A 24,958-nucleotide genomic window follows, 5' to 3' on the forward strand; every position below is an offset into this window, starting at 1 on the left:
TGCCCTATATAAATAAATAATCAACTCATATGACAAGTTGTCGGCAAATCAGCTGAACTGTAATGAAGTGATTGTTAGTTTTGTATTTGATGATGGTTCATCGCTCTGAAATAGTTGAAATGTTTGGATGTGGCGAACTAATTTTGATTTAAATAGTAAATAGGAAGAAAAAAAATCATGGCTTTACGAAAAGTCAAAGGAAATTTAGAGCGGATATTTGATAAAAATTTAACAGATTTAGTTCGTGGTATTCGAAATAATAAAGATAATGAAGTAAGATTGATTGTTATTAAACATTCCAAGAACTGATTGTAAACAAAATGAAAACTTTTGGTGTTTTTTTTTTACAAAAATGTTGCTGATTATTATAAAAATGTAGAATTGTTTATGACTTATTTGTTATTAATCGAGCTCAATAGTAATTTGTCATTTACCTAGGTTGTCAAAGTTATTGAGTGTTATTTGGAATTATTCTCATTTTCCATTTCTGTTATTGCGTATCATATTTTTATTATCAATTCAGAATATATTTGTTGATTGATAAAATACCTTACCCTGATTTATTTGCATATTTCAATATATTTATCAAATTGTCCTGATGTCCACTAAAGTTTCTAGGTTAATAATATTGTTCCTATCATTAGCTTACTAATGAAGAATATTTTTTTTTTTCATTATTACAGTCACTCTTGTAACAGTGATAAAAAGTCCTTAATATTTATTCATTTTATTTTTATGCCAACCAGAAGGGAGCTTAGTGACTTATTTATGCATGGGAAAGATTTCTGCATTAGTACATGTATCTCTGCAACTTCTGGGCAGCGGCCCACGAGAGACTTGAAAAAAATAAAATCCCAGAAGGGGACTAACTCTAATGGTATAACTCGCAGCAACCCCTGAGCAAACTTCTACACATTTTTGTAAAAACAATTTATAAGTTTAAAATCTATTTGGTGCGTTAATGAATGTAGTTGACATGATTGATTGCAATGCAAAAATATCCCCTTGGTGACTACTGCAATTTAAACAAAATGATTACAGAGGGGTACCAACTCGAAGGGCATAATCTGTAGCTACCCGTGGACAAACCACTATACATATTTTTTTTTACATAAAAATCCTTTGGTGTCTTGGTAATGTTATATGGTGGGAACAGGTAACAGTATTGAAATATCCCCTACGTTTTACTCCTTAGCATTAGATTAATACGAAGTAAATAATTAGTAATTTATTAAAGGGCAGATTAGTTATTTATTAAAACTGATATTTTTTTCTCTGATGTGTTTAGTTCAAATTATTTTAATATCTTTTACTCCAAATGATCTGTTTCATGTGCTTATACTAATGTGGCTGATAGTAGTTAGTAATAATAAGTATAAACGTTTTGAACTTTTGGTTATCTTGATAGGTTTTATCGCATTAGAAAATGTTATTATTACCCGTCTATTTTTTGTCAAAACTATGATTTAGACAAACTTAAGGGAAGATTTTCAAATAGGTAAGAAAATAATTGCGTTAAGTTTTTTCAACAACATTGCAGTGGCATGTGAGAAACTAAAAAATAAATAATCACAGAATAATTTAGAATACTCAATGATATATTTATGAATTTCAAATTTTAGTAAAAAAATCCAAGGCTAAATGTTACAGTTTTAATTTCACTATCCTATCATAAAATATTATTTAAAAATCTCTTTTCTCAGGAGGAAGGCCTTTAACCCTTTCAATACGGCGAAAAATCAGACTGAGTACGCCTCATTGACGGGATCAGTTATTTCTCCCCCAAGCGATTATTAGATTAAATATCTTTTATGCCTAAAAGGTTAAAGGTCTTGGAGACACATAAACGTCTCCATAACAGCACACCATCAATAACAATTATTTCAGAAGCTTCATTGATGGGACAGCATATGTACCGCCGTAAGCCCAAAGCATCTAAATCTCGGGACAGGGTGTGTCCCGGCAGGAATTCTAGAGTTAATAACTCATTTTTATTGACATTTTACTTAACATTTTGATGATTATTTTAGGTAACGTTTTATTTATTAACATATTTATTTACAAACACTTTTCGAAATTAACAGTTATAAAATAAGTAAGGTAAAAAATTGAAAAATTTGAAAGTCGTGGAGGAACAACATTATCTAAAGTCTGGGTTTCTTGAGGGTAGGGCTGGAAACAGCTCTTGCACAGTGCTACTACGTTGCAAGAGGTGCACACTATTTTCGAGCGTGCCTCTTTATTCATTTTTACGCACCATGCGCATCTTCTGCACGTTTTTCCTTCAATTGGGAAATGGTTTCCAACATTGGAAAGTCTAGTTGTTGATGATGATGATATAGTTTTGGAGGAAGAGGGCCTTTGTTTATTGACTTCCTTGCTCGCATTTCCAAGTGTTCTTTCTTTCCATTCTGTACTTTCGTTCATACATTGGGCAATGTAAATGAATAAGTTTTTGGGAAAGATCTTGAAGTAAGAATGCACTTCGGTGGCTTCGTTTCCTATTGAGAAACTTGTTTGGCCCTTGATGTAACTAACTAGTGGCATTCGTGGTGCCAAGTTAGTTGGATAGGACCCTGAAAATGCTGGTGGATTCTAGTTCAGGAGCTCAACTTCATTGTTAAACAAATCATTATGATTGGGTGAAACGACTTCATTGCCAGGCTCCTCTGCAGTGTTTTTAGTTTCAGAAGGCTCACTAATATAAGCGAGCTGTCTCAACTTGTTTTCAGGGTAAATTCTCTTTTGACTCATTTCGACCCTTTATCAGAGGAAGGAGCCTTCAAATTGTTTAGAAATAATGGTGGTTGAAAACCTAATAAATTGAATTTATTAACACAAAAATCACAGTTAATAAACTACCACTTGAAAATATTTATTTGCTGTCCGGAGCAAGTTGTCGCTTGCTTGATTAGATCTGGAACGATTGATGTGAGAAATTTATGGACTCAGAACGATGAGACGGCCTTAAAATCAGTTTGAAGACGAAAGTGGGCGTTATTTTCTGTCCTAGTTATTTTTCAGTTACTGGGACATCTGTTGTCCCAGCTGTAATATCAAAAATTAACCAGACTGGGACAGCACATGTCCCATCCGGTACGAAAGGGTTAAAAGCTGTAAGCTATTTTTGAATTGAGAAATACAAACTATTAGCTTTACTAATTTTTGTAATGCGAAGAGATTGCTTAGAGAAATTCATGAGGCCTTCACTTTTATTTAGATTGGTGCCATAGCCTAGAAAAACAATTTCAAATTTATGCCACTTTTTACAAAATTTGCAGTTGGAAGCTAAAAACGCTTTTATTGAATACATAAGGGCTAGTAATAAATTGACTTGTTTCCTTTATTAGTTGTTCCTTCATCTGTTGGTTCCCTTGTTTCTTAGTTATGCCTTTTACTTGCATGTAAAGTAATCTTGTAACTTGTATTATGAATTAACTGAATTAATTATTTGTAATGTAACTTGTATTGATATCTTGTAACTATTTTGTCTTAAATTACAGACTAAATACATTGCCCAGTGTATCGAAGAAATAAAAGAAGAATTAAGACAAGAAAATATATCTGTAAAAGCTAATGCTGTGGCAAAATTAACATATGTAAGTTTTATTTTATTTTCCTTAATAGAACAAAATACGTAAGTCTGGTCCATTTTAAGATTTTTTCTTTTTAAACATGTTTGTGGAGATTTTCCAAAGATGCAAATGATAAAAAAAAATTATGATAATATAGATTTTAAAATTTAAACTTAAAAAACATAAATTATATGCATTTTTCAAAAGGATCTTGCATTTAAATCTGTAGAATTAACTAAATCTGCAGATTAAGTCAGAAAATACTTATGTTTTTATTGTACGTGTAATTTGAATAGAACAAAAAATTTGCCTAGCAAACTTTTGATACTGTGCTGCGCATATCATTTTATTGTGGATACCATAAAATACTGATTACTAGTAAAGGTCTATTATTTTTTTTATGAAGAGAAAGAGTAGGCTTAGGGTGGGTGGGATAAGAGCGATTGAAGGGAAGTGCTATTCTGGTTTGCATCTATGAGCAGCTAAAATGATGATCCACCCAGTAAATGCATCTGGTAAAGGTTAGATCCATGGTCTGAAGTGAGACTTAATGTGATGTGTTTATTGCAAATTTAAAAAAAGATTTAATCAGAATCTTCATAACTATAAAAAGAAAATTCATAATCATTATCAAAAATATCTTGAAACTTATCATTGAGAGCATCAGTTTCCTGATTTGCTTCGTTTCTATCACTAACCAGAAACAAAGCAAGCTATCTTCGCTTTCCTTAAAACGAGAACAAAACTATGCATCCTCATGCTTAACTAGTTATTTCTCATCGCTTTGAATGACTCTTAGAAGCTAAGCTCATTTCTTTACTTTATTCGCATTCATCCATTTTTTCTCTCTTCATGTCTTTATTATGTCACTAACTGGGAATGAAAGAAGCCATCTTTGTTTTTCTGAAAAAGAAAACAAAGCTACCCACTCTCATGCTAAATCAATTTTTAATCGTCTTCTTGATCATTCTAAGAACGCAAAGCCTTTTCTCTCTTTTCTGCTACCATTCATTCACTCACTCTCTTTCACCCTTTAAATTTATTTTACTTTATTAAACAGATATGTTTATAAATGCTTTAAAAAGTTAGTTAAAAAGTGATTTTTTTTGTGTACAGAGAGGCCAATGAGTATTGATAAAATAAAAGCAATTACTGTAGAAAGAGTATATTTTTACTTGAAAATTTCATACTCCGTAATGAATTTTGATTGTATTATTTTAGCTTCAAATGCTTGGATATGATATCAGCTGGGCAGCTTTTAATGTTATCGAAGTTATGAGCTCTACTAAATTTACGTTTAAGGTAAGTATTTTGTTGTATATTATTTCATTATGTTTGAATTTGTATTATTAGATTTTTTTCTTAAAAAAGTTCCGATATTTTACTTTAATATTAAGTTTATTTTTGACTGTTTATTTTTTCTTGAGAGAATAAAAAACATTTCAGTAGAGATTATTTTCATTTTTGAAAATTTTCTTTAATAAAATGTTATTTTATTGTATTAACTAGTTTAGAGGTTGAAGTACTTTGCAAATCAGTAATATATATTTGCAATTTGATTAATTAGTCTAGCCATAAATATGTTTAATTATAACAAGTTAACATACTTATAATTTAGTTAATTGCAGACATTAAATTTGTCTTAGATTTATTGTTATCATTCTAAGTATGGTGTCTGCTATATAAATCAAATTATTAAAAAAAGCAATTTAAATCACAATTTTATGATTTGATTTTTTAATGTAGAAATATACTGTAAATAAAAATTATAATTATAGTAGTGTACAATTAGAAGAAAAGAAAATTGTTGTAATGATAAAACATTTATAATTTTTTTTTTTTAAATGTCAATAGACATGTCAAAAATATCAAGGTCTTTAGCCAGTTCATTAATCATGTAGTAAAATTTGTATCAAGAAAATTATTTTTTACACAATTATATATACATAATGAGCTTACAAATAGTTTTTCATTTTGTACATTTTAACTTTTAATAGAAAACTGAATCATATTTATACATTTATTTTTCAGAGAATTGGTTATTTAGCAGCTTCACAAAGTTTTCATGAAGAAACTGAAGTTCTTATGTTAACCACAAATATGATAAGAAAGGTAAAGTTTGAAAAAACTACTGTTTTTAACAGGTTTTAGTATAGTAACTCTTCATTATACCACATTTGTTTGGAGGCAATATGAAAACATGATGTATCAAGAATAATTGCAAATAAATAAAATTGCTCACAAATTATCTATTTAAATTTAACTTTTACCAGTAATTTCTTTCTATTTAAATGCTGAGAGGGCAACTTTCTTCATTTTGTGAAAAATTTCTTCTGGTGTTAGCAAAATTCATGTTTTAAAATGTATGAATGATTCTTTGTTTATTAAATTAGATTTAAAGCTATTTTTCACATCACTTTGTGTGAATAATTCAAAAGTTCATATAAAAAGCCACTTTGTTTAAGTTCTTTTGGGGTGAGGCTTTCAAAATCTTGGCAAAGTAACCAAAACTTTTGAAAGCTTCAGTTTTTGCTTATTTGCCACTGTATAAAATAGTTAACAAAAAGCATAGTAAATGGCAATCCTGTAAATAAAGCATTCTACTTGAATATTTCCAATTAATAAATGCGTAACTCATATGATTATATGAAATGGAGAAATTCATTTCATTATCTTTTTCATAAATTATTTTTAAACCTTTCCTTACATTTTTGTTGATCATATGTCATGACTTTTTGAATTGAATAAGAGTAATTAAATAATTAATTTTGAAAAGTGTGTAAATTCAAGTAATTGTATGTCTTTAAATATTATGTATGCCTTTAAATATCTCATTTATAATTTCAAAATTACTTCAAATATACTTGCAATTCAGTCAATCAAATTATTGAGTTTACATTAAACAATATTTTTAATAGCTGTAACATTTCTAAGGCACACTCATTTTTTATAAATCATTTTTATAAATTTTGAAATTTTCTTTTTAAATTTTGCAATTCTCATTTGTAAAAAGAAATTTTCTTTCCAGTTTACTTGAAAGAGAGTTAAATTCGTATGAGTAAAAATCTGTAGATATAAAAAAAATTAAACTTAATTCGTTTTTTTTTTAATTAAGTCTTTATTAAATTTAAATGGAATTTCTTTAAAATTAGCAATAAAATTTTAACTATTTAATCCAACTAACCAAGAATGCCATAATTACACCCTAGTATAATAAATATATAACTTAATTATAGTGTAAGAACCCTACATTCTACACTCTACTTATTAACAGTTTAATATATACTTCAATAATAGTGTAATAAATATACTCTTCACCTATGTATATTTCAAAAATAGTGTAATAAATATACTCTACACCTAAACCTTTTAGTGTAATTCTTTTACCTACTACTGCATGCTTAACAGCAGCAAAATGTGTGGGAACAATTTATCTGCTGGTGCATCAATTCTTGGACCAGTATTAATTGATTTCAACGATCATGCTCTTATTTTATGATGGATAATTTATTGTTCATGAAAACAATTTGCTTACAATTCTTTTACAAGTTGGTTCGACAAAGTTATGTCATCTTTGCATATGTGTGTTCTTATTTCTTTTTATACTGTGCTGGAATTTATGAACACTTATAAGATTTGAGACAAATTTTTTAATTTGCGATAGCTCATTCTGACTTGTTAATAATGCTGAATTCTTGCATCAGGTTCTTCATTGAGACTAATATTTCTTTCCTAGAATATTTATGGATGATCATATCTTTTCTTAAAATAATTTCTGGATGATAATTTTTTTTTACTCTTTACTTTGAGAGAAGTACTCTTTACTTCGTAATATTAGTACCTTTTCTGCATAGTAATTTACATTACCAAACTCTTTGAACAGCCTGATCTCCTTAAAAAGAAAAAGTATATTTTGACAAAATCCAAATAATTTCAATTCCTTCTCAGTTTTTGTAGAGTAAGGTTATATTATAATTAAATTCTGCAAATGAAATATTCTTTTACCATCAGCTAAAGGACTAAAGTCTACACCTCCAAGCCAAGTACTAAACTTGCTCACATATTAAGCAATAATTTTACTGTAAAAAATGTTTAAGATCTAGCACTCAACAAACATGATGGATTAAATTAATTTTAGATTACTAATTTGACAGATTTTTATATCAGAGATGATAATTTTAAATTTTATTTCTAGGATTTAAATAGTCAAAACATGTATGATGCTGGCACAGCGATGAGTGGCTTTTCTTGTTTTGTTACTCCTGATCTTGCTCGTGATCTTGCCAATGATGTTATGACATTGGTAAGTTGATAATATTTTTTGCTGAATATTTATTGTACATTAATTTTCTATATTTTCTCTTAATTATAATTTTTCTTTTAAAGTTTTATGTAAAAATTGTAATTGAAGTTAAACACTGCTGAATTTTTTTTATTAACTATTATTTTTGTTTATGAAATTTTGTTATTTTTTTACTGAAGTAAATGTTATTTTTTTTTATAAGCATTCAGGAATTTATTTTTAAATTCTCCCGATATTTTACTTTATAATTTTACTTAGCTGGGAAACTATTTCCATGTAAGTATTTCTTACAGTATTTTGTATAGCTTAAAAATGATCCATACATAATTTATAAATATTAATATTTTAAATTTATCTTTTATTGAGTTCTTTTAGTTGGATGGCACTTTTTATATTTCATGGATGTAAAGTTCAGTAATATGTTATTTTAACTGTTAATAATTACTTAATTGTTTTTCTGTATTTATATGATAAATAAAAATAAATCATGAAAAATTATATTAAAAATTTGAGAATACCAGATGATGATGAATTTTTTTAAAAATCTGAAAACTCTCAAGCTCAAAGCCATATTTATGATGACGAACATTAAAATATGAATCATATTTTTTCATGAACCAGAATTTTCTTTCATGTTGCAGCATATTATACCTTTTGTCTTACAGTACAGTGTGACCTTGAAAATCCAGACTTCTGAAATATGAAAATGTCCAATATCTGGATAATCTTTTTTAATTCTTAACAGGAAAAAAATTAGCTGAATGAATTTTAATTTATAATCAAGATGCAGAAATTAGTGAATCGCAATAATTTTGATTTATAAAAGAAAAAAAAAATCGAATTTAAAAACTACATAGAAACCTGTAGCTATTGCTGTTAAAAAACAAAAAAAAAAATCCCAAGAGGGTTATTTACAACGATATCGTTATGAATAGAATGTGTCCTAATGCTATTATACTACACTGGTGTGCAAAACCTAAGCAACAAGTGGTTTTTCGGCCACAGCTCCCCAACAAAGTATAAGATAGCCATGAAATTGCAGTATAATATGCACATAATTCAGTAGAAAGATTATTTGTATGCAAATTTTAGAAATAAAACGTCGTAGGTGATGTAAGTGTACGTAAACCTTGTGGGTCGGCGCGCGCAGGTCAAAGCTGTGATAAAAGGATGAAGAGCACCGTAGTTAAAGACATTCGCTGCAAGTGCAAGTGATTTGTTTTGTGAAACATGTCTTCAAGAAATCATTTAGACGACTTTACTCGAGGAAGAATGATTGGGAAGCTTGAGGAGGGGCGTAGTGTGACCAGTGTCGCCGAAGAGTTCGGGATCAACAAAAGTGTTGTTTCTCGTGCTTGGAATGCCTTTAAAACTACTGGTACAGCTGTTCGGAAGGTTGGTGGTGGCCGTCCAAGGAAAACAACACCAAGAGATGACCGTTACATTGTCCTCCAGGCGAAAAGAAACCGTTTTCAGTCAGCGAGCGCCATATCTCAGCAACTGTGCACAGCCACAGGACGACAAGTATCAAGATTTACAGTGGCCAGACGCCTCCACAAAGGTGGCTTATTTGCTAGACGTCCTGAACGCTGCATACCTTTAAAAGTTAGCCATCGGCGGCACCGTTTAGAGTGGTGCAGAGAACACGAAACCTGGACACCTCATCAATGGAGTCGCGTCCTCTTCACAGATGAGAGTCGTTTTAGTGCTACAAGCGATTCTCAACGTCAGTTGATCTGGAGAGAGGTTGGAGCTCGATTTCATCCCAATAACATCGCGGAAAGAGATCGTTACGGTGGTCCTGGAGTTGTCGTCTGGGGTGGCATTATGTTGAACGGGCGGACTGAGCTTCAGATCTTCGACCGAGGTTCTGTAACTGGAGACCGCTACTGCAATGAGGTAATCCTACCCCATGTGCGTCTGTTCCGAGGGGCCATTGGACCAGACTTCATTTTTATGGATGACAATGCCCGGCCACACCGTACTGCTAATGTTCAAGAGCTACTGGAAAGTGAAGATATCACACGAATGGATTGGCCAGCTTACTCTCCAGATCTAAATCCCATAGAGCATGTGTGGGATGCATTAGGGAGACGTCTTGCGACACGACAGTATCCTCCTGGTAACACCCATCAGCTGAAAGATGCGTTAAAGGAGGAATGGAGACGTTTACCCCAAGAACTCCTGGATAATCTGGTGCTTAGCATGGAGAGACGATGCCAAGCAACAATTACAGTAAGGGGAGGGCATATCCCATACTAGGGAACATCTGCCAGTTGTACTTACGCTTCTTCAGGCAATCATGTGTAACGCCACTATATGTCAAATAAAGCCTTTTTTTGTTCCATACCCTACTTTAAGCTTTATATTCATTTCTGCGCCATTATTCTTTTACCATCGTTTAAGTACAAAATAATGTACATCATATTCAAATTTCATGTCAATCGGATGATTTCTTGTAGAGTTATGACAAAAAACGCACTTGTTGCTTAAGTTTTGCACACCAGTGTAATAAAAACAAGACATGAAGAGGTAATTGAGCTAGTCAAAAAGTGGTTATTTAAGTGTGTGATTTTAATTTCACATGTTGTAATATTCTATTAAAAATGTCAAGATTTTAAAAACAATGTAGAAAAAATGAAATAACTTTTAGAAATTCAAACCATAAGACTACCCTAATTTCTGATTTAATTTTCCCCTATTTAAAGCACGAAAAACTATGACTCAATTGCTCATCTCAATATTCACGTGCCGTAATATCCAACTTATAAAAACTTCTTCGAAATTCAAAGAATTACTGCAGAAATAATGAATGAAAAACCACATTGATTTATGGAATCTTACATATGTTTTTATAATAATGTAGGCCTATAACTTTAAAATCTCTATTGATTTAAAATCTCTATTGATTTAAAAGTAGTGTATCAAAAATCTAGATTTTTCAATTTCCCCGAGCAGTTGGAATTTATGAGGTTATACTGTATCACTTAATTTATTTGTTCAGGAAGAAAATTATTAAAGGTGTATTTTGATCACTGTATTAATTTTTTGAACAAAATGAAATAAATATGCCTTTTTCTAAATTAAATTTTGAACATTCTTTAATCTTTTTACACAAATGGTTTTCATATTGGAGGTTTTGTCATTGCTCATTTGCTCTCAAGCATGAGGGCAAAAATATGAAAAAATTCTTTGTAAAAAGAGGTTAAAAGTGCAATAAATTTTAAAAAATTAAAAAACAATAACTTACTTGTTCTTATGGGAAAGAAACCAGTTTAAAGTTGGATCTGTTATCCAAATCTATTTTTCAGAATCTTGAATATTAAAATTTAAATTTTTTTATCATCTATTAATGAGGAATTCATCTGTATCTTGAATAATGTTTTGTATGATTGTTATATCATTTGGCTTATAGCTTTATTTTATAACAGCTTTCCTCTACAAAACCCTATTTAAGAAAAAAGGCTATTTTGCTTATGTATAAGATATTTTTGAAGTTTCCTGAAGCTTTACGTCCTGCTTTCCCTCGTTTAAAAGAGAAGCTTGAAGATCCTGATCCTGGTAAATATTACTATATTTCTGCTGATTTCAATCTTGCTTTGCTTATAAACCTCATAAGTACTAATTTTGATTATGTTTTCCATCATATATTTCAAATGAAGTGAAATAAATTTTCTATATGAAAAAATTGATAGGAAAGCTTTTCGATATAAAGTTTAACTTAAAGAAGGATCACAAGTTTTTCAACTGGGTAAATTAGGAAAAATTTCTTATTTAATTATAATATATTATCAAACTTCTTAATTGTAATTAAAGATCTAAGCAATAAATATTTTAAATTTTCCAAGAAATAACTGCATAAAATTTTTTAAGATGTGTTTCTTAATGTTTTGAAAAGATGTCAAATGAATACAATGTTGTTGATTTTTAGTTACAGTTTAATGTTCTGGCATATCTTTTCTTTAAAAAGAAAATAAACAAGAAAATATTTTTTGTATATTTCTGTTGAGAGGAATATTGAAAATTTATAATTTATAGACTTGTCAATGTATAAACCAGGGGTGGCCAAGATCCTTGATAGTCGAACCATTTTTCTAAATTTGAAAATATGTATTAAAATATGTACGAGGGTTGTTTTTTTTTCAACCTCCGATTGCACAGTATGATGGCCAGGAATGCAGCAGGTGATTGGTGTGCGCAGTAGGCGACTGCGCATCTTCCCCGCACAAACGCTCTGTAATGCCGATTCCAACAGGTCATTTCCAGTTGAGTTGCAGTCACATAAACATGGCTGTCGCTATTGATTCTCTCGCCAACTGTGAATTGCGAGCTGTTATCCGTTTCTTGCAGGCAGAAGGGAACAGTGCAGCGGAAATTCATCGAAGAATGAGTCGAGTGTATGGAGACACCTTTATGAGTGATGGCGTTGTTCGTGAATGGTGCCGAAAATTTAAAGATGGCCGAACTGATATTCATGACGAAGGCGGTCAAGGACGCAAGTCTGTCGCCACAGACGACATTGTTCAGCGCGTTGACAAAGCGGTGAGGGAAACTCGAAGGTTCACCATAAGTGAATTATCGATGAAATTTCCAGGTGTTTCAAGATCTGCCCTGTACTCTATCGTTACTGAACGGTTGCACTACAGAAAAGTTTGCGCTCGCTGGGTCCCAAGGATGTTGACTGACAACCACAAAACTCGCCGAATGGGTGCAGCTTTGGATTTTCTTGACCGTTACAATACTGATGGAGAAGATTTTTTGAAATCCATTGTGACAGGTGATGAGACATGGGTTCAATTTGACACGCCCGAAACGAAACGACAATCACAACAATGGATGCACACAAACTCTCCAACGAGACCCACAAAATTCAAACGAACCTTCAACAGCCATAAGATTATGGCAACTGTTTTTTGGGACCAAAAAGGTGTGTTGCTTGTGGAGTTTATGCAGCCTGGAACAACAATTAATGCAGATTTATATTGTGAAACTTTGCGACGCTTACGGAGAGCTATTCAAAACAAACGAAGAGGCAATCTGACTTCTGGAATTGTTCTGATACAGGACAATGCCCGTCCCCACAGCGCTCGTGTAACCCAACGACTCCTTCAGCAATTTCAATGGGACATTTTCGATCACCCACCATACAGTCCCGACCTAGCACCGAGTGATTATCATCTTTTCCCTGAACTGAAGCAGTGGCTTGGAGGGCAGCGCTTCCAAACTGACGTGGAGCTCAAAGAAACCGTCACAACTCACTTTCAATCATTGGCGGCTACATTTTATGAAGAGGGTATTGCAAAGCTTGTTCACAGATATGACAAATGCTTAAATCGTCAAGGTGATTATGTAGAGAAATAAGTTGTATTGTACATAAGTTTTGGTGATAAAATCTTTTTTTTATATTGACCGGTCTTTTCTTTACAGCCCATCGGAGGTTGAAAAAAAAAACAACCCTCGTATTAAATATGTATTTAAAAGGTATTAAACATTTTTTTTTTACGGAAATTATATTTGTTGAAAACATATAAGTAAAAGTACAAAATATGTGTATTAAATTTAAATATTAAAAATTAAACGCATTTTTCTTGATAATTCTTTAAAATTTGGTGAATAATTGGTGACAGCACTTCTCAGTATTTCTTTGAGATGCTAGTTAGTTAATATTGATCAGTGTTTGGATTTCACGAATTTTAACGTGGAATAAAATGATTAATTTAAGTACGTTTTTCCGAATATTGAAATCTATTGCATTGGTCGATTACACTACTGTTTATGTTCGTTCGCGCAGCTTTCGACGAGTCATATCATTCTTAACTTGGACGGAAATGCGATTTGTTACAACATTGCACTTAGTCTTTTTGTTGTCAGTAATTTAAAAGACATTTTGAAACACATCCGGAACGATAATAATTTTTAAAAATATAATAGCACAAAAAGGAAAGGGTGACTCAGGTTAATTTATCAAGAGCCACAAATAATCTACCAAAGAGCCGCAGGTTGGCCCCCCCTGGTATAAACCATAAGCACATTAACCGTGAAACATGATTTTCGAATGAGTGATCAAGATTTTATTAAACTGCGTTAAAAAATTGCCCTAAGTTTCATTTAATTATTGTCATGAAAGTTTATTACTTCCACACATCATATCTGGTAGAGTACAAAATTAGGTTTAATACCTTTTTGTTTTACTAATAGCATTTTCTTAATTCATCATTATAAAAATTTTTTCTAGGTGTTCAGTCTGCAGCTGTTAATGTTATATGTGAACTGGCTCGAAAAAATCCTAAAAACTATCTTTCATTAGCTCCTGTATTTTTTAAGTTAATGACAAGTTCTTCAAACAACTGGATGCTTATCAAAATTATAAAGTTGGTGAGTTGGTTTAAGTTACAGGTTGCCGAGTTTCTCTCTATGTTTTTGTTTTTATTTATATTATTTTACTGTGCAGAGTTTGATTTAGTTAGTATATTTATGCGAGTTTTTTTGGAAGAATATAAAATAATTTTTAAAGTGTTCTGCCTTAAAAATAATACAGTAAAATGTTTTAGTGTATTATTTAAGTAAACTTTCCCCTCCCCCCCATATATCTTGTATGAAAAAAATTCTCATTAAAACTTGTAAAGAAAGATAAGTTATTTTAACTATTTAATTTTTCACAGATGCTTTTAATGTTATAATTTAAATAAATGTTTTTCATTACTATGACTTTTTTCAGAAAACTTACTTAAACTGTAGTAATATAATTGTGAAACCATAAATTTAGTTCTGACTTTTTTCATGCGTACCTTATAAAATCAAATCTTCACACGCTTGCTTTGAGCAATCTGAATATTTATATAAACATTCCTACAGTACAATAAATTATTTTTAGTATGAGTTCATAGGTTATAGGACAAGTGTTGTTTTTTTCAGATTATCTAATATTTTGAATTATCTAATGAAACAGAACAAATACAACAATCAAACTAATGTGGTGAATTCTTTTTAATTAGAACTGTTTATCTAATTAAACAGTTCTAATTAAACAGAATTCACTGCATTTGTTTGTTAAATTTAGGAAAAATTATTTTGGCACTTGTTTTGCTATGCTAATTTTAAGGTCAATGTAAACATAAAAAATATTAAAGTGAAGTTCACTAACAAATTATGCTTCATTAATATGGCGTTCAAAGTAGGCTTGATAATGTATGACTTTTAAATTTCATCTTGTTAAATTGAAAATGAAATGTAAATAGTTTTGTCATCTATTTATTTATGTGTTGCAACACTTAGCTAGTACAACGAGCTAGAAACAAGACTTTCTAATATAAGTGATTTTTTGGTTTGTTTAGAAGATAAAAATATTATTACTGATTTTTTTTTTAAATCTATGCATAAAAACTGAAAATTCATCAGAAAATTTTATTGGAGTTAAGTTAAACATCAAATTCATCCTATAAATCATGTTAAGCAATTCATAAGCAGTCAAAAAATAATTCTCCCTTTCATTTTTTCAATTTAGAACTTTCATTCTAAACAACATTCATTTTTTTTTTAAAGTTTAAAAATAGAGTATAGTCTTAATGTGATATATTCTACGTATGGTATTCATACATCAAATGAGGCAAAAGTTTGTAGTATATCCAGTTAAAAGTCTAATCTTGGTTAAAGATCCCAGGTTTGTTAGAAAAATTTTAAAATTGCAGGAGTTGTCAGTGTGTACCAAGTGCTATTTTCAAGAACAAAATCTATATCATTGAAGTAAAATTGTTGTGGCAATAATATTTTACCCATTTGTTATTCAGTGTATTAAAAATTTGTTTGTGTGTTTATGCTGTGTTCAATTTAATCATTTTTATATTTGAAATTGGTTGCAATGAATTACAGTAATTTCCACTAGATAGGCTGTGGCCTATCTATATTTAAATATTAAATTATCACCATATGTGGGATATCTGAAGGTGCAGCATATAGAATGATTTCATTTTCCCGCAAGCTTTGTGCAAGAATTTCTAGATTACTGTGGATTTATTAAAACATAAATGTTTTTAGAAGATTTTGACATTGTAAACCAATGTCAGATTTTTTGCTCTGAAAGTTGTATTATCTCCTTATTTTTAACTATTATTTTTGTTTTTATTAAAATATGGCTTGATAAGACAAGTTTGTGATTAATGGTGATCTTTGCAACTAGTCGACAAATGTGTTATGAAATCAGAAATTATTTTTAAAATAATTAAATTGGAGCGATATGTTTCTCTTTTTCCCTTTATCTAAATTTTGATTGTAAATATTTTATTTTCAAATTGTTCGCAAATTAGAAAAGATCTTTTCATTCCATGCATCAATCGAAATTTTACTTTCATTTATTTTTCATAGTGATTACATTGTCTTTAACTGAGTAACTGCGAATAGTTTCCTAATTTCGGAAATATTTGCAATTATGCAATTAATTAAGCGTCAACTTTGTGAAGGCAGAAATAAGAAAAGTGAAGTGGAGTTCATTTTAAGTGGTGCAGTATTTGCTTTTTGGCTAAAACTTTTTGTTACTTAAGGGTCCTGATCTAAAAATATAAAAAAATGTTTAAAAATGCCATGTATGATGGTGTAATCTTTCTACCAGAAATTACCACAGCAAAATTTTAAAGCAGTTTCTTACTTTACCGAGTCTTCTTCACTTTTTTAATACACTGAGTTTTTGCCACCATTTGATATATTTACATTGATTTAGTAATGCAGTTTGGTTTTAGTGTACTTCTTCCTGCCCATATATTATAAAACCCTGAATTCAGTTAATGAATCTAAAGCACTTTACCTGACATTTTGAAAATCCATCTATTGTATTGCTCTGTATTAAATTTAATTACAAACTTTTGCTTTACTTTGTATTATGGAACATTTACATATTCATGTGATGTTTATTTTGTGTTTCCCTAAGAATTGTTTGAAAAATATTGGTGTATATTGTGTTACTTTACTTTCTAATAGCTTTATTTCAATAGGCACTTATTTTCTTTGTAATAATTTTTATAAATATTAATTACAATATAGTTGGATGTAAATTATCATAATTTATAATTTTTAAGTAGTATATTCAAGATAAATGAATTGTGTTTCATTCTTAACAGCAGTTTTTCTTCATTTTGATTTTGCAACTATACCGGCTTTTACTTAACTGGCTAATTTTTAATATTTTTAAAGCATTAATTTGGCCTGTGGCTGTTCTTAAAAAACCTTTTTTTTTTGAGTTGTTCGAAACAATTTTCATTCAGAAATTTGATCTGTTTCCATAATTAATCCAACTGACCTTGAAATTTAATAACAAAATTGTATTACTAAAGAAACTTCAAAAGTTTTTATTGTTTTGTGTATGATTTAATTAAGTACTTTTCTTGAATATTTTCTCTGGAATGTTTATTCAATGATATGTATATAATTAATCTTATTTCTTTTAATCACTAAACTGTTGTTTGATTTTTTTCATTTAATTTTGAATTATAATATTTAGTTGACGATAGAATTTTTTTTTCTCATTATTTTGCATCATATCAGTTGCTTTTGATAAAAATTCTACTGAATTTTACTTCCCATGTCTTAAACTCAATTTTGTTTTTATTATTTAATATAATAATTTGTATTATCTATTAAAATCATTAGATCTTTAAAAAAGGTTTTTCAAAATTACATTTAAATAAATGTAAGAGCTTTTTGCATCATACTTGTATATCGTCTGCTGTACTATGTTATTAATACTTTAACATTTAGTTCGCATATCTATATGCATGTTTTGCTGTCCCTTCTGCTCTGGGCATGTGTGAATGTCTTTTCCAATTCCACTCTCCTCAGTCATTCTCTCCCTCTTCCAGTTTGCTGTTCTGACCTACATTGAACCCAGACTGGGTCGAAAATTGAGTCAACCTCTCATTAATATAATTCGCAGGTAATGAAATATCTTTCCAATGACATCCTTTTTCATTTCGTTATCTTTCGCTTTTACCACGCACTCATTGTTATGAAACTTGGTGTGCATGCTTTTTCATATTACTTCTATCTTCTATTGTTTTTTTTCAACAACTCTTCTTTACATTTAATTAATTTATCAGATTGGTTTGTGTTTGTCGTAAATGCACTGCATTTGACTGCATTTTTATTTCATTTGTATAGATGCTAGCTTTTCTTGTTGCTTTGTTTCATTTTATTTATCAGTATGCAAAAAAAGTAAAATTATTATTTATAGCATATCTGCTTTTTCTATTGTTTTTTTGTTCCCTTATTTGGTGATCTCTTGTACTGTATAATGCAATGCAGATATGATTTTCCTAAAATGGTAATTATTAATATGAAATTTCCCCCAAAGTATCATGTTTCATAGTCTTAGACTGTTATTGGGATAAGTTCTTTGTCGTTTGTCCAGTAGGGGTCAGAGTATAGTAAAACCTTCTAATAGGTTTCCCCCTTTTGCAGTTTGGTGCCCTGACTCCTCTAGAACCTAGACTGGGTAAAAAGTTGATTGAACCACTCACTAATTTAATCCACAGGTAAATGCTTTTAAGTTTGTATTTGCATGTTTTTTTAATTATTGCAATTATTATTTTAATTTTGCAATGATATATATTTTGACTGTTATTATTTTTTATTTTGCTGCTAGTTGTGCTTCTTATTATAATTTTAGCTAATAAAAATTTATTCTCTGCATATAAACTATTTGAGCTATGTATAAATTGTGTTCATGAAGCATGAATTCTTCATTATTATATATTGTCTTTTTTTGTTCCAGATCACCACTGTAAGTGTTTTCTTAAAAAAAATCTTTCATGAGTTTTTTGTGAAATTGCTACAGTTATCTAGTGAATATAAATTATAAAAGTTATTTCTCATATAATTTTCTTTTAAATTTACTCATTTTAGCATGCCAATTTTTTAAATAAAAATTTTCTATTTGATGAACAATGTTTATATAAAGTTATACCATATGATAAATCTAATTTTTCAAACACTTTTATTATTGGTAATAGGTTTCAGTTTTTTATAAATTCTTTTAGAATTTAAGCTCGAATTCTGGCAAAGTGATTCCAATGTGGTAAATTACCTGTTTTTAAGTCTTTATAAGGTGAAGAAATATAAGGAAAATAGTGCGACTTAAAATCTTGAAAAAAGTTTTAAAAATTATAAATCAAACTCAAATTAGTTTTATGTCTATTTCATGGTTATGATTTAAACTTTGATCCCCATTCTAGATTTATTTATTTCCCAACAGTGTGTGTGATTTATTTTATTCCCAACAGTATACGATTTTCAACATGAAGTTGGAATTTTTTTAAACAAAGTGAAAACTCTGAATGAAACACTATTTAAAGTTAAGACTGCATAAAATTTCTTTTAAAAGCATGAGTATAAATTAGTATAAGTCTAAAATTTATCAAATGAGAGGAACCTCTACAATTATAAAAGGGCTTGTTTAACTGTTATTCCTATTACTTTTTGTTTGTTTGTTTGAAAAGTAATTTTTCATATTGTTGTCAGACTTTTATAGTTTATTGTAAAATTATGCCAAACGAAAAACATAATACATAACAAAAAGATAAGGATTGAATACTTTTTTATAATTAATATTTATTTTAGTCCAAGTGATTATTTTGTGTAAAAGTTGTTAATTAAATTCAGCCATTAGTCTGTTAGTAGAAACTCAGATTTTGATTGCAAAAAAAAAAAGGCTGATTTGAATTGAAAGATAATTTGAATTGTTTATTTCTATATTTATTTAAAAAAATCTGCAAGAATGATGTATGATGTCTTTTTACTCAGATCGATTAGAGGCTCTCTACCTTTTTTTGTCATATTACTGAATTTGGGACAAATATCAATGTTCCCATGATGGATGTTTTCAATACAAGAGTAAGCAAAAATGATCCATCAGAAGCCTTTTCAGTTCCTCTGCTAGCTTATTGTTTATTATCTTATTAGGTGATATTCTTGAACTGCTGATTTTGTTCTAACCTAATCAAATCAGTAAGCATAGCTATAAACTTATTTAGTTATGCAATGATTCATAAGATTTATATTAACTTATTTAGTTATGATAAATTCCTTTAAATAATTTTTATTTCTTTAAATAGGCTATGGTTGCCTTAATTTAAATTCATTATTTTAGCATTTTTGGTTTCGTTCTATTGTTTGATAATGTTTTTTGTGGGTTTTTGTTTGATATTCTCAGGGGTTTATCCAGGACAAATTTACTACCGTTTAGCCTTATCTTCACAATTTCAACTTTAGGAAAAATGGTAGTTTCACAAAATGCTTTTAAAAAAGATTCTCTTCCCCGCCTCTTAAATATTTGTTTTTGTATCCCCATAAGAAATGATAATTCCCTGGTTAATTCCACATGTACGAATAGGTAGCTGCATGGTAAGCCTAAACAGTTGTTTATGCCATATTAAAGCGAGTTTTTTTTCCGCAGAGTTTTTTTTTTTTTAGAATAAAACAACGAGGTGCTTCCTCTGTAAACTTAACACGAAGTTGAAATTCGTTATTGAGAAACATTATTCTAAACATTCGAACATTGTTCTAAATTTATTCTAACAGACCTTTATTTTTGTATGAAATTTTTTTTGTCTGTGAATCTTTTTTCTATATGGGCCCAAGGGAAATGTTCTCATAATGAAAATAACTTTTAGTGCAAGTACTGCTAATGCATGTTTTTTTTTAAAATTAAAGTTGAAATTTAACAATGGACAATGATTTTTATGGATTTTTGAATTTGGATACAATTTTAAGCCCAAAATTTTACAATAGCAAAATTATCTTTGAATGTATGGGGAAAAATATATAAAAATTTTACTAGTCATAAGGGATTTATATTTGCAGTGACAATTTGTGAAGATATCTTCTTACTTTACTATATTTTTGTGTTGATTTTTTAATATAATTTTTAATTTTCACAAATTATGTCTAAATTTTCCTGAATTTTCCTCTCATAAAAACCTAGACAGACCCCTGATTCTATTTCTGCACATGCTGAAAAATGTGCTTGTCCATTCAGTATAAATTTTTATTTCGTAAAGATACATTGATCTTGAAAAATGAATGACAATCAACGCATGGAGCTAAATTTTAATGACACAGGGGTAAAACCTTAAATATGCTAATTTTTTAAGGCAGACAATATTTGAAGTTACAAACAAATTCTTACTAAAAAAACAGGGATAAAAGACATTTGCGAAAAAACCGAAATTCACTTTTTTCTCCCAATTTTTAAAATTTTCGACAATGTTCCAAAAATTTTAATGTTTTTGAGGATCCAACTATTACAGAATAACTACCCCCCCCCCATAACTACCAAAACCCAAGCCACTCAAACGATAGTTGTTCGTGGAGCACAGACTTTTCCCCCCTGCAGTAACCTCATAAGAAAGAATGATCCTCAGAAAAAATTAGGTGGAGCAGCAGGTTCGCTGTTGCCTTGACAACTGCTACTTCTGATATAGAGCAGAAAAAGTGAGATCCTTGACTTCTAAGCAGTCTCGTTTCAGCCGCCGATATTTGATCTGGGGTATTCCTCCTTGATGCGACGCACATTGAATTTGCACATCTGTTTATTATAGTTCTCACGACTCCTCTAGTTCTTATTTTTGGCCGTTCCTGCATTTGTCCATGCATATGTTTGTTTTTCATTTACTTGTGTTCTTTTCACGTGGTGCATCATAAGATGAATTTATTTTAACGATGGAAGTCACTTTGATAGACGATCACAAAGTGCATACGATCCATGCTGCTGAAGAAAATAAATTTCGAGTTTGATTGGTTAAATAAAACAGTCAAAGTGACTAAAACTATTTTTAACAATCAGAAGATATTAAGGTGAAAGTCAGCAATTGTTTTAATTTAAAATGATTGACTGGCAATTAATTTAAAATGATGATTATAAAGCCTTATATATTGCGTAATGTTCTTTAACATAGTAGTAGCCAAAGAAGTTTTAAACTATATTTAAGAAAAATTTAAATTTCACTGTCTAAATGCTTCTGCCTAAAAATCTCACACCAGAGTTAGAAGTTATATTTTTATATTTCTCATTGATATTACAGTATTACATAAACTCCCTCCCACTTCCCAGTGTCTGTGTTGTAAAAGTTCAGATTTGTTTATTTTTGTCCTCTTTCATGTCTGAAAAGATAATTTTTTTTTTTTACAGTTTGTCTTGTTTTATTAGTTCCTTAGACATGGCAAACTATGCGAAAAGAGAAATTAACATTAAGGGACCCAAAATTTGAAATGCTCTCTTGCCTATTAGGACATATTTCCAGTCATCAATCCAAATCAACCCAAAACAAAATTTTTTTTTTCTGATATTGTCTGTACTAATTAATTAGCACAATTAAGGGTAGCTTCTTGAATCATTAACATCGAGTCTTAACACATGAAATCCGATCATTAAAAAAGTTATTAAGGTGTTTTTTTTTTGTCTGCATTAAAACTTTTACTAATTATTTGAATGTTTTCATTATAAATTCAACTTTTTATGGTAATAATTTTATTCTAGTTTATAATTTATTTTAGTAAAAATTTTTTATGAAGGTGAAAAAGAACACTGTTGACTATTTCTTTAATGTTTCTATATCTATTTTTTAAGAAGATTACTTGACAAAACCAGTCTTTTTCCATTAAGAAAATTTTTTTTTGGGATTATTTTTAATACAGGGCTCTTTATTGATATTTATTTAAACTAATATGGAGTGATTTTTTGAAAATGTTGACCTCTGTTTCTTTGGTTCCCCTTACAATTCTCTTTCCCCTTCTTCTGTGTTTTGCAAATTTCATATTCTTCACTCTGGAGAAAAAATGAAGTATAGTGGTTTAAAGTATAGTTCAAGTAGTATAATGAAGTTCAAATCAGATATCTGGCTAGGTGTGTTGTTACTTGTTCCTAGATGACACTTCAGTTTTATTGCTGTTCGTACTTTTGTAAAGTTTACTGTAAAGTACTTTTGCATCAGTGAGCGTAAATTGTTTTAAAAAAAAAAAAAAAAAAAAGCTATTATTGCTGTTCTACAGAAATTGTGCAGTATTTCATTTGAGTAGTCTTTAGTAGAGGCTATTGCAAACAAGAGGTATAGACTTCTAGTTATATTACTGAAAGTTATTTTTGCAGAATATTTTTTAGAAAAAAACTTAGGTTCCCTTTCTCAGGTCCTTTTGGTCTCATTTTTTACCATTTTATCCCCGTTACCCCCCTTTTTTTTTTTTAACTTGAAAGACTGTTGAGAGCCCTGTTGATTTTTTTATCTAAAAATATTGGTGTTTTTTCTTTTATCTTTATCCTGTTTTCATGTTCCATTTTCTGTTTGATTCCATTTTTACACACGGTTTTTTCTGGTTCTTGTCTTTGTTTAAATATGTATTTAAAAAAAAAAGAAAATTATCAGCATTTTTCCTACTTGATAATGAGTGAAGTGATAAACTTTCATACCCTTCATTTTAAAATTATTTATATTGTATTTTTTATAAGCAATTAATTAAAATTTTACCAACTTTATTGTTATTGATTATGTAATTTTTACTTGAAACTGTTTGATTCAGAACATATGTGAAATTCACTAAATTGCAGCAAATTAGGATTTTGAAATTGCACTTATTATTTTTTTTACAAATATTTTTAGCTTTTTAATCTTAAAAAATGTAAATATTTGTAAAAAATTTTGTTTATAAACCTACCTTTCAATCAAATCTTTTGTAAAAGTCAATGTTGTTTTTATTGTTTTATAAGGTGCTTGAAAAACTTATATGTTTTCTTACTTATTGTATTTTTTTATGTTCAATTCTGAAGAATTTTTCAAAGGTAAAAAATTATACAAAAAAAATTTAATTTTTTCCTTTAGATAGACAATTTTGTCTCATTAGTGTTATAATTTTTTATAATTTTTAACAAGTCTGCTGTTTCATGCTTGCTTCAATTGCCAGTTCAGTTTGATTTTGTTCTCAGCTGGTTAGAATCTGTGTATTTTATATATAAAAAAAAAATTTTGTTTTTTCAATGTCGGAATTTGAATAATCAAAAATAACCATTGAAATTTTACTAGTTTTGTAAGAAAGAAACTTAAAGGAAAAAATTCAAAATTTAGATCATAAACTTGTTATTATAAAATTATTAAATATTTTTAAAATTGCTCTAGCTTACTCATCTTATATTTTAAAAGCACCTTGTTCCTTTGAAGCCTGTGAGAAGCTTTGTTTTTCTGAATAACTTGGTTGAAAAATCATTTTTTATCCTGTTTATTGTTAGTGTAATCACATGAGTTATATGAGAGTGATTTTCAAAAAGAGTGTTACCAGGAAAAGAAATGCAAGCTAAATTTAAAAGAAGTACTATAGTTGGTAATCTTATTTGGACGATCTTCCCGATTAAGTCTAAATAAATTCTGATTCGCAAAATTCTAAATTGCTAACAAAAATATTCTTTTGAAACAGATTTTAATTTAAGTACTTATTTAAAATAAAATTTATAACTGTTTCAGCTTCCCATCAGAAAAAGTAAACATTTTGGAGTATCAGAAATTTTTTCCCCTCTATTTTAGTGACCATGTATTTTAGTACCTGGTCATACCCAAATTTACCATACCATGTCTTGCCTTGAAAGTAGATGTTATTGAACAAAGTAGAACCATGCTATTACTAGACTAAATCCTTATTGTTTGTTAGGGTATGAATCCTTAGTAAACGTATAATAACCTGGCTGAAATGATTTTTTATAACTGTAACGACACAGCAAAACAAACTAATCTATATAGAGACCATGAATTTAACAACAACAGACTAATATGTTAGCTCCTTCTTACTTAATAGATTATAATTCAGAGTCTGTCCACTAGAAAGCAAAATTAATTTTGCCATTATCGAGGTACTCAGTTTTTTTCTCATTCTCTCCTATCTATCTATTTATTTTTTTATAATTATTGAAGTTTGAATTAAACTTTTTATATGATTTTTTTCAGCTAAATCTAATTTTTATTTTCTGCAACAGTGTTGATTTTTTATTCAGTAAGCAGTTTAATAATTTTAATTAATACAGGGAAGTAATTTTTATTTTACAGTATTTGATAGC

General features: G+C 29.3%; 1 protein-coding gene across 2 annotated transcripts in view; it reads left to right on the plus strand.

Moving 5' to 3' along the window:
• The first annotated feature begins 8 nt into the window (after positions 1-8).
• LOC107451020 (AP-3 complex subunit delta-1) overlaps positions 9-24,958 on the plus strand; it is a 72,466-nt gene continuing 47,516 nt past the window's right edge. The window contains exons 1-8 of one of the 2 annotated variants that reach the window (XM_016066984.4): positions 9-273; positions 3,504-3,599; positions 4,797-4,877; positions 5,607-5,687; positions 7,771-7,878; positions 11,310-11,439; positions 14,114-14,253; positions 18,325-18,398. In XM_016066984.4, the coding sequence (XP_015922470.1) occupies positions 178-273; positions 3,504-3,599; positions 4,797-4,877; positions 5,607-5,687; positions 7,771-7,878; positions 11,310-11,439; positions 14,114-14,253; positions 18,325-18,398 (806 nt within the window). In that variant the 5' untranslated portion in view covers positions 9-177. Of the gene's footprint in view, positions 274-3,503; positions 3,600-4,796; positions 4,878-5,606; positions 5,688-7,770; positions 7,879-11,309; positions 11,440-14,113; positions 14,254-17,726; positions 17,801-18,324; positions 18,399-24,958 lie in introns of both variants that reach the window. The other variant, XM_071187639.1, reaches the window with a different exon arrangement.

This window comes from Parasteatoda tepidariorum, chromosome X1 (genome assembly GCF_043381705.1).
Source record: "Parasteatoda tepidariorum isolate YZ-2023 chromosome X1, CAS_Ptep_4.0, whole genome shotgun sequence".
NCBI classification, from domain to species: domain Eukaryota; kingdom Metazoa; phylum Arthropoda; class Arachnida; order Araneae; family Theridiidae; genus Parasteatoda; species Parasteatoda tepidariorum.